The sequence below is a fragment of the Wolffia australiana genome, chromosome 10, assembly GCF_029677425.1.
Source record: "Wolffia australiana isolate 7733 chromosome 10, ASM2967742v1".
NCBI classification, from domain to species: domain Eukaryota; kingdom Viridiplantae; phylum Streptophyta; class Magnoliopsida; order Alismatales; family Araceae; genus Wolffia; species Wolffia australiana.
In genome coordinates, this window is record NC_135844.1 from 16,311,717 (window position 1) to 16,322,500 (window position 10,784).

General features: G+C 40.5%; 2 protein-coding genes across 4 annotated transcripts in view; one reads left to right on the top strand and one right to left on the bottom strand.

The window, feature by feature from the left end:
* Positions 1 to 3,439: 3,439 nt before the first annotated feature.
* On the top strand, positions 3,440 to 9,863 carry LOC144708370 (cyclin-dependent kinase F-4-like). 2 transcript variants are annotated; one of them, XM_078581634.1, is made up of 16 exons: positions 3,440 to 3,593; positions 4,402 to 4,502; positions 5,100 to 5,235; positions 5,322 to 5,400; positions 5,482 to 5,550; positions 5,637 to 5,726; positions 5,804 to 5,942; positions 6,622 to 6,724; positions 6,795 to 6,847; positions 7,546 to 7,612; positions 7,684 to 7,792; positions 7,873 to 7,938; positions 8,006 to 8,074; positions 8,153 to 8,204; positions 8,879 to 8,974; positions 9,061 to 9,863. In XM_078581634.1, exons 3-16 carry the CDS (start codon positions 5,228 to 5,230, stop codon positions 9,324 to 9,326), a joined length of 1,266 nt encoding a protein of 421 aa, XP_078437760.1. In that variant the 5' UTR covers positions 3,440 to 3,593; positions 4,402 to 4,502; positions 5,100 to 5,227; the 3' UTR covers positions 9,327 to 9,863. The 2 variants fall into 2 exon arrangements, with proteins under 2 accessions (XP_078437760.1, XP_078437761.1); XM_078581635.1 differs by having other exon boundaries at positions 3,451 to 3,593; positions 4,411 to 4,502.
* Positions 9,362 to 10,784, bottom strand: part of LOC144708371 (protein Brevis radix-like 1) — a 3,335-nt gene continuing 1,912 nt past the window's right edge. Inside the window, exons 4-5 of one of the 2 annotated variants that reach the window (XM_078581637.1) lie at positions 9,533 to 9,838; positions 9,362 to 9,463 (exon numbers count right to left, since the gene is read on the bottom strand). In XM_078581637.1, the coding sequence (XP_078437763.1) occupies positions 9,382 to 9,463; positions 9,533 to 9,838 (388 nt within the window). In that variant the 3' untranslated portion in view covers positions 9,362 to 9,381. Of the gene's footprint in view, positions 9,839 to 10,784 lie in introns of both variants that reach the window. The other variant, XM_078581636.1, reaches the window with a different exon arrangement.

Sequence of the window (10,784 nt, forward strand, 5' to 3'; positions counted from 1 at the left end):
TATCTATAAATATATCAAAATTGCTATTATCTATTACAATGATCTTATAAATATTGCTCTAAGCTCAAAATTTTACACTTGGGAACTTTTATCGTATATTTTCATGAAAAGATGAACTTCTTTACATGATTTTTGATTTATTTGTTTTAGATAAAGCATAAAAGCAACAAGAACTTCTTTGGAGTACAGAAGAGAAGCGATCAAACGAAATCCATAGAATGAAGTTCAACATCCTTGGCAATGACGAAGGGAATCCTTAAAAAGAGGGAGGAGAAGAGATCTCCTTCTAATTCTAAATCTCTCTCTGTTCCTATTTCCATCTCTCTCTAATTCTAAATATATCTCATTATTTCTTTCTATCTATTGTCCCTTTTATTTTTTTCTTAATATGCCTCTAATTATAAGTTCCCCGATATCACTCTCTTTATCTAACTATCCTTTCCCCGCTATTCTCTCTCTCTCTCTATTGTTTTTCTAAGGCTCTGCTCTCCTTACTTTGAGGGGGATCTCTCTGTTTATCTTCTCTTTTTGTCTCCCGCTCTGTCTTTCTTTCTCTCTTCTCTGCTGTACTCTCTTCATGGCTTGGATTCATTTTTCTTCCTCTTTCACCGTTCTCCTTTTCCCCCTCTCTTTGTTTTCTGATTTTTCCTCATTCCTCTCTTCGTCTCCCTCTTTCTCTACCGTCTCGTCCGGCTCTTTCTTTCCCTCTTTTTCTATGCATTTTTTTCAGCTTCCTCTCTCTCTATAGTCTCATCGAGTTCTTCCTCTCTCTCTACAGTCTCTCCCAGCTCTCTCTTTCTCTCTGCAATTTTATCTAGCCCTTCCTCTCCCTACAATCTCGCCCAGCTCTCTCTTTCTCCCTGCAATTTCATCTAGCCCTTCCTCTCTCTCCCAATCTATTTTTCTCCCCCCCTTAATCTATTTTTCTCTCTCACTCCTGCACTTTCTCCTTTGCGATTTCTCCCCTCGGATTTTTCTCTTTCATATTTTTCTTAATTATCCCTTTCGGCTCCGCTCTATTTTCTGTTATACTTCTCCACATCTGAAACTCTATTATTCTAATTTCTCCGACTATTGTTCCTCTTCTCTGAAATCTCTCTTTCGCATCTATTCTCTAATCTTTTTATTACTCTTCTTTTTCTGGAATCTCTCTTATTAACTCTATTCCAATCTCTTCTCCTCCCTAAGGTTGTGGAATCCAGTGGCTGATATTCTTCCTCAACATGTTGGTGAATGAGCTCTCCACCCCTTACTATTAAATTGTGGACTCCAGTCACTCTTCAAATCTGTAACGCTATGGAATTACTTTTGTCTATTGAGTGTTTTTTTAATGGAAGATCAACTTTGAAAGGATATTGAATAATTTAGGCATGTTGTTCCTTTTTCTCTTTTGTGAACTCATCTCTTTATCCCTATCCTCAACTTACACCACTTTTCTCTCTTTTGTCTCTTCTCTCTTCTAATTTATCTATCTTCTCAGAGTAGTTGATATTATTGCAACCTAAAATCCCTGAGGATCGACCTAGAAACCTATACAAACAGAATTCCTTTGACAATCTATAGTTGTCTAGTTATAAATAACAAACTTGTGGGTTCAAACACACAGCGACTTTGTGCCTATGAGGCGGTGTCCAGGGCTTGGTTGGATCAGTCTATGAGCACAACCAATAAACAAATCAATATGGAATGAGACATAAAATGTACAACTGGCTTGCAGGCGGTGACATTTATTTCCAGCATTTTTCATTAAAAGGCTCACATGGTTTTGGTATGCTTTACCTAGGTATACAACCTCAAAAGGAGCACATGGACCTTTTTGTTAGTTTTTATCTAAACTCCATCAAAGTTCTTCTATTGATTGATCTGAACTAGGCATGCTCTCTACACCAGCTCAACACTTCCAATGCATTTCTCTATAGATCCTTAGATGAACAAGTGATTATAGAGCAACCTACAGAATATGATATCTCAGTGTTTCCCTTTTATCATTTATGCATTATTAAGTCTATCAATTTCCGAACTCTACACATAAGATATTTCAATTTATAAGATAAGTCATGGAATAATGGAAGTTATCAATTCTAGACTGAAGTACCTTTTGTATACTTTAATGGGTAAGAGATCTAACCTATCATGCCCTATAAAATTAAAAAAAATGATAAAATAAATAAATGTAAAATTTTTTTGGTTAAATGAAATTTTGTGTTCTTATTTTAGCACAACGTATAGTAAGGTGAATTATTTTTATTTTCCCCTTTATTACTATCTAATATTTATATTATCTCTATTTATATCACTCTTATGTTAAAGTGAAAAAGGAAGAAAAAAATATGTTATAATACTACTGAAATAATAGTTTCCCCTACCTCTTCATCTTGATAACTCTAGCATATGGAGAACAATTTTCAGTTTTCAAATTGAATTTAAGTGGATCTGCAATATGACTTCATTTTTGAATGAGATACTTTTAAAATTAATTTATAATTTTTTGTTTAAAACACATAGATATATTAATATAATAACAATCCCTCAAAATGTTACCTCCTAATGTACCTATAAAAATTATGCATATAATTCAGTAGTATATTTCTAAAATATACTAATGGACTTTTGCTCCAATGGCATATCATTTCCATTTATTCAATATTATATTTCTAACATAATTTCAAAGCGTGATCATATTTTTTGCATATTATTAAATATACCTTTGAGCTCTGTTTAGAAATATAGATAATGCATGCCACACGTATTTCTTCAATCTCCGAAGTTTTGACTATCCTTAGGAGGTGTTGTTACATAGTGACTTGGAATTTCAAATTTTAAATAGGAAGGAAGAAATAAAAAGAATTAAGAGAAACTTCTCACAAAATCATAGATGTCGGCAAACACCCAAAATGCAAGTAGAGACTGGGCCCTAAATATGCACGGGTAAATTACCACAATGCACTAAAAACTGAAAATTAAAGCTTACCACTTCCACCCGACTTCCACCTGAGTTTAAGGAGTGTATTATGTACTTTGTTCCCATGGAAAGTGAACCTTTCATAATTCTTCAAACAAGCTCCTTCCCTTTGTAGGAATTTATCATAGATCTTCAACCGGTCAAATTTCTCTATGGTTGCTCCAAAGGATGACATTCTGATCATGCTCCAAAGGATGACATTCTTTCAATTTAAGATATACAACCTAAAACTAAGGACCCATAAAATTAAATCTTAGGGGGGCAAAAGATTTTAGGAAAAAACTTAGAATTTGCAAATTGTCCCTTTCATGAAGTTTTAAATGCTGGGTGAGCAAGAGAAGCTCAGGGATGTGTTGGACCAGGATAAGCCCAGGTAGAAAGAGGACAAAAAGCTCTGTCAACGCTCGTGAATGGGCACACGGCGACCCCTGTTAAGTGACGAGATGCGAGGACAAGTTAACTGCAAGTATAAATAGAGGGCTACCCGCTCGCGTCGTTTAACGGACCGTCCTTTTCAGAGGTTGGGCTATCTCCTTTGCCCATGTCGCTGCTGCAGTGCACGGGCGAATTTATCTGCCGTTTGCAGTGTTCGAGGCACAAGGAGAAGGCTTTCCAGGCCAAGTTCTACGAGGTAATGCCGTGGGCAGCAAGAATCTTTAGATATTTGCTTGGATCTAGTTGTGTGAGGGGAGAAAGCGCTGGATCTGCGGGCTTTTATCGCGTTTTGAGATGTGTGGAGGGTGCAGAATCGAGTTGGGGGATTTTCGATGGGCTTGGCTGAGATGTTTAATTTTAGTTTTTTCGGTTTTAGGGGTTCCCTCTGATGAAAGCTTCTGATTCTGCGGTTGAAAAAGGCAAATATATGGAGTACGATGACGTTTTCGCTTTGATATTTCGTGCGTTGTTTGCATTTGTTTTGCCTCTTTAAATTTTTCACCAAAAAATCTACAAGTGTTTAAGGTAATCGGATTCCTGGCGGCCATTTCGACCTATGAAGTGGGAATTGCCGTATTCATCTGCCAGTTAATTTTGTTATAGCATTCACATTTTTCTTGCAGTTCTCGTGGCATAAATCTCTGAGAAAATGGCTAGCCTCTGTAATTCTCTGACCATATGGCAGAGATAAAGTCACATATGCTCTATTAGTTCTAAAACGAGCATATATTTTTTATGTTTAATTCTTTAATTGATTTTCTATTATCTTTTCTTTCATATGGCGTGTTGCTATGTCGTCAAGTAGTGTTTTCTTGTGAAACTTTCCCGAGACCTGTGCGATTTTTAACCCACTTATAGACGTTAAGCCCGCCATCCCTACATTTTTATTTCTTTTAGCGTTTTTTTGGCAAGCAGATAAAATTTAATTCTGAAATTGAGTTCATAATTATGTGATAATAAATATTTTTAAAAATGGACCCATATGACTTTTCTCTTTCTTCTAGTCCTAACAGGGTTTCTTTTCAACGGCATGACTTCCCTCCATCTGAAAGCTTGATGGATTTCTCCCAGAGCATCATGCTTGGTCAACGTAGGAATTTGTTTGGTAATCCTCTGCGTTTGACAACTTTTCTGTGTAATGGGTTCATCGTCGTGCGTCTTAGTTCGTGAATACCTTCTTGACTGCAATTTTTTACTTCTGTCAACATCATTGACCGTTATTGACACTGACGTTGACGATGACGATGACATTAACGGGTCCCCTAAATGGTTGTATTTGACAGTTGATGGCGGTGCCAATGTCATGTGGAAATCGTGTCATACATCAACCTCAAATGGATGACCCAAATAGGCAGAGGTTGGTGTCAATGACCGGTATCAACGATCACATTGATGTTGACAATATTATTGGATGTTGATGATGCGGGGCATTCCTAGATGGTTGACTTTGACGGTCGTTTGTGTTGATGACATCAGCGACAAACTGTCAACTCTCTATCAGTGCCATCCCATGTCAGCATCGTTTTGACATACTGAACCCTATTGTGAAGAATTCTTCTATGAGTTTCCAAACTACTCTTTTATGATTTTCTGGGATGTCATTCGGAAATCACCATTTCTCATTTGTTTCTATGCAGCTAAAAATTCGTGCAAATAGTTATCCTCGGAATCTAAGTTTATTTATCATTTGGTTATCGCACAGAATGCAGATTCAGCTGAATTGACTTTGTAATCTAAAGGCAAACCTTTCGATAACCTCGGGGTCTCATCCCTAATGGAGCAGCTAACTCCTTGAGCCTGAGATTCAAAGGCAGAGGAGACTAAACTGAAATGGACCGGTACGTCTCCTCGTGCACTCTCTTGGCTCCCTTATAAATTTAATCCATTCCTCAGATTTTCATAACGCTATTATGTGTCTCTTCAGGTACAAATTGGTTAAGCAGGTGGGCGATGGGACATTTGGGACAGTTTGGAGAGCAGTGAATAAATTGACTGGAGAGATTGTGAGCAATGTTCTTCTTTTTGGGGTTTTTTCATTTTAATGTTATGGATTTCTATGACGATATTTTACTACTTTATTTTAGGTTGCCATTAAGAAGATGAAAAAAAAGTACTATTCCTGGCAGGCGTGTGTTAGTCTTAGAGAAGTAAAGGTTCGATCATTTTTTCATTATCTAGGTTGATGTTGGGAAAATATTGAGCAAAAATGATATCGGGCTTTTTCTTCTTAATTTTTTAGTCTCTTCGAAAGATGAACCATCCCAACGTTGTGAAGCTCAAAGAGGTCATCAGAGAGCACGACATACTGTTTCTTGTTTTTGAATACATGGTAATTTTACTCCTTCAAGCGTTATTTCTACATTTTCCAGTTCTTAACACTTCTTTAACAGAGCTATTCATGTTCAGGATTGCAATTTATATCAACTCATGAAAGATCGTGAGAAGCCCTTTTCAGAGGATGAAGTACGGAACTGGTCCTTTCAAATATTTCACGCTCTTGCTCACATGCATCAGCGTGGGTACTTCCATCGTGATTTGAAGCCCGGTAAGGCTATCTTTTTCTGCCTGCGTCTTATGGAAATATCATGGGTTTTATTTTTCTCTATGTGCATTTTGTCAACATCCAAATTGATTTATTATTTGTCTATCCATTGATTTCGTGAAATGCGTTTTATTATTTATTATCTATCAATACCATGGAGTCGAATTAGTGATAATCATCTTCTTCTGTAAGTTTACGGAGCATAATTCCATCAGTCATCTTCATTCTCTGCAAGCTCTGTACGTAGTTTTGGTAGTAAGCCCATGTAATTATGCGTTGAGGTTTTTCTTCATTAAACCCATTAAGCCAATAATTAATCAATGTAACATCACGTGAATTATGTGCAATTTATAAATTATTTGTGACATAAGCCAGTGTTCATAGAATTTTCAGAACCATATTTTTTTTCATAAAATTGGTCGATATCGTTCTTTCCTTTTAATTTTTTTTCTAGATCTGACCCCACCAGACCAAGGTAGACTAAGCTGACCTGACCAAGAAACCAGGTCAAGGGTAGGGTTGACTTTGGGCTGACCCAATCTTACCAAGCGTGGTACTAAATGGAAGCATAGCTATTTTTTGAATCTTTCATGCAAGAGTCTCAAAATTTAAACTACAATTGTTTAATGGGTTTATCCTTGTCTTCCCCCCTTTTTCGCCACTCCATTTTTCAAATGTCCAGAGAACCTACTGGTGACCAAGGATACCATCAAAGTAGCTGATTTTGGGCTAGTTCGCGAGCTCTGCTCGGAGCCGCCCTTCACCGAATATGTCTCCACCCGCTGGTTCGTGCCTGGATAATATTACTTTCTTCTTAGCTTTCTCCCGGACTTATCCCCCTCATCTTCTCGTCAGGTACCGAGCGCCCGAGGTTCTTCTCCAGTCCCGCTCCTATAACTTCGCCGTGGGTAAAGACCATTCATCCTCCGCTTTGTATCTGTTCATGGCATCAGGGTCGATAAGTATCAATATATCAATTCAGGAATCAGAGTCCATGCATTCCATCAATATATCAATTCATGAATCTGGGTCGATGCATATGATCTATATGTCAATTCATGAATCTGGGTCGATGCATATCATCTCTATGTCAATTCATGAATCAGGGTCTATGCATATCATCAATATATCAATTCATGAACTATTATCGATGCATGTCATCAATATGGCAATTCATGAATCAGGGTACATAAACTTCCAAAAAATGAATCAGGGTACGTGTATCAACATTTCAATTCATGCATCAGGGTCGATGTAATTCATCAGCAAACTATCAATTCATGAATCAGGGTCGATGTAATTCATCAGCAAACTATCAATTCATGAATCAGGATCGATGTAATTCATCAGCAAAATATCAATTCATGAATCAGGGTCGATGTAATTTATCAGCAAAATATCAATTCATGAATCAGGGTCGATGTAATTCATCTATTAATGAACCATGGCACAAATGTATCAACGTAGGAATCCATGAAACAGGGTCGGTGTAATTGATCAATTCCAGAGCCAGGGTACCAATGTAGGTCGACTTACTGATTCATGGATCAGGGTCTGTGTAATTCATCGATAAACCAATTCATGAGACTTTTCCCGTCTTTGACAGACATGTGGGCGATGGGGACGATTATGGCAGAGCTGCTCACGCTCATTCCTCTATTTCCTGGCTCAAGGTTTGTGTTCTGGATGAATCTATCATAAATGGTGGATGTACCCTAATCACCTTCATCTATTTCCCACACAGCGAAGCAGACCAACTCCACAAGATATGCACCGTCATAGGCTCACCCTCTCTCAGTTCTTGGGCAGAGGGTCTCGAGCTAGCATCCGCCGCCAGATATCACTTCCCAGAGGTTTAATCTTTTAATCTCTTCTCCTACTCCGTATCCTTAAACCATGAAATCTCTGAAACAGCTCTCTCATTACATGGCAGTTCCCCGGCGTCCCACTGTCAACCCTCATCCCTTTTGCCAGCGAGGAAGCCGTCAGCCTCATTACAGTGAGGAATTCAATAATAAATCCTCTTTGTTTTCACTTGATCAAACTTAGCCATCCGTCATTTTCAGTTGCTCTGCTCTTGGGACCCCACCCGGAGGCCTTCTGCTTCAGCAGCCCTGCAACACCCATTTTTCCTGGTCTCTCTATCAGCACTAAAAAACCATCATCTCCGAAGAAATTTTCCCTAAAAGAAGAAGCCATGTGTTTTTCTGCAGGGATGTATCTGGGCGCCGGCTATGGCTGAGGCACAGAGAAGTACCCCATCAGGTGATTACTATAGTTCCAGATCGTCCCGGACGTGGATGATGGACAGGACGGGACAAATTTCATCCCGTCCGATGTCCAGAGTAAGTTCAGGGACGAAGGACGTGACGGTTCTTCGTCCAACGATAAAAAATCCGTCCCGTCCAATCACACTGGGAAGGTTTTTCGTCCCGTCCAGTCCTCCCAGCATGAATTTTCGTCCCGAAATTTGTCCCGGACAAAAAAAAACCTATTTTATGTTTTTAATATATTGATATAGATTTTTTTCAAGTTTTTTAGGGAATTACTGAGGAGATAGAACGCAACGGGACATATGTACAATTATTTCTGAGCGGCGTCCATTTGCACACGTAAAAATACTGGGACTTCGATGCAACATCTAAACAGTCATACGTCCATCGTCCAGATGAATCCGGCGGTTTTCCGTCCAGATTCGTACGTCCATCGTCCTAGACCTCCGGACGGACGGTTTATTCCTCCCACGGGACAAAAACCGTCCCGTCCGATGGTCCCCGGGATGAATTTTCGTCCCAAAATTCGTCTGTATCCTCGGACAGGACGATTTTCGTCCCGGGACGAAAAAATCGTCCCGTCCGCGTCCCTGCACTATAGTGATTACTGAGTATTCGGTGCCTGCTGTCTGTGTAATAGCTTCTAATTTTACCATTTTGCTTCAGCTGGGCGGAAGTCTCCTCTGCTGGCCAAAGCGTCTCGTAGATTCTCCACTGGCGCTCTCCCTTCGCCCAAGAACGTTAGCTCAGCCTCTTCTCCAGGTTCCTCTCTCTCTCTCTCTAGGGGCTGAAGGGTTCTCTCTCTTGTCTCTCTAATTGTGTCTCTAATTGGTGAGAAAATTGGGCAGGAAGTCGGGGGAAAGTGAACTCACCGGTTGTATGGCGGGGCTGCAAAGGCGGGCAAGCTTCGAAGCCGGTTCGGGGTCGGCCCGGCGAGATCGACGGTTCAGGAAAGCGCGGCGGGAACGCGGATGACGCGGCGGGCGAGTCTGAGCCGTTGGATGGGAATCGGGTCTCGCTGACGACCAAGTTGGCTCAGATGACGGTGAGCGGGGGGAAGACGGTAGGCTGTCCCGCAGGACTCGTTAATAACCGGGCTCCCTCTGTCCGTTAATGGGCCGAAGTGGGCCGTGTCAGATACCGAGCGGGAAAAGAAAGAATTCTTCGACTCACTCGGTGTGCCGGGCTTGGACTCTCTCCCAGTTCTCTTCCCACCACTGCTTCGCGCGGGCCTCGGAGAAGAGCTGGCGGCTGTGAAGGAGCCACGTCAGCAAGGGAAAGCCACGTGGACATGCCGACGTGTGATGGGTTACGACGAACCTGAACTTGACGCGACGGAGCTCCCTCGAGCCATCGGGGAGGCGGCGGACGGTGACTAGGACCCCCGGCTCGTCCTCCTCGACCCACTCGGGGGCTTCGGCCGGACCGGGCGGCGAGCCGTCGGACCGGGATGACGTGGCAGCTGTCGCGTGGACGGGCGGCGGCGGAGGAATAGAAGAGTTGGTTGAGCGGGTGGGAGTGGAGATGGCCGGGCGGGTGAAGCTTTGCACGTTGTACAGCTCCATCAGCCGGTCGATGTTCTCTCCCCACCATCTCTGCGCCTGCCTCTTGTCGAACATTTCCTTCCTGATGGATTACTAGATTTTGAGTACTTGATCGTCTATAAATTGAGGTCGATAAGCGAATTCATGTTTTTTTGCGGATTTAGTGGTAGATATAGACAGGCAGATACATGCAATATGTATCGATCGATCGATTGTCAAATAAATTAGCCAACATGTGTATGTGTATACAGCTTAATGGGTACCTAGATAAGGTAGATAGCGAAGATAGATAGCTAAGATAGATAAATACATAGCAAAGATAGATAGCGAAGATAGAAAGCTAAGATAGATAAATACATAGTAAGATAGATAGCTAAGATGGATAGATAAGGTATATAGCTGAGATGGATAGCTAAGACGGATAGCCAAGATAGATAGCTAAGATAGATAGCTGAGATGGATAGCCAAGATAGATAGCTGAGATGGATAGCCAAGATAGATGGCTGAGATGGATAGCCAAGATAAATAGCTAAGATAGATAGCTGAGATGGATAGCCAAGATAGATAGCTGAGATGGATAGCCAAGATAGATAGCTGAGATGGATAGCCAAGATAGATGGCTGAGATGGATAGCCAAGATAAATAGCTAAGATAGATAGCTGAGATGGATAGCCAAGATAGATAGCTGAGATGGATAGCCAAGATAGATGGCTGAGATGGATAGCCAAGATAAATAGCTAAGATAGATAGCTGAGATGGATAGCCAAGATAGATAGCTGAGATGGATAGCCAAGATAGATAGCTGAGATGGATAGCCAAGATAAATAGCTAAGATAGATAGCCAAGATAGATAGCTAAGATGGATAGCCAAGATAGATAGCTAAGATGGATAGCCAAGATAGATTGCTAAGATCGATAGCTAACATAGATAGATAAGATCTATTGGATAAGATAGATAGATAAATAAATAGCTAAGATAGATAGATAAGACAGATAGATAAATAAATAGCTAAGATAGATAGATAGAT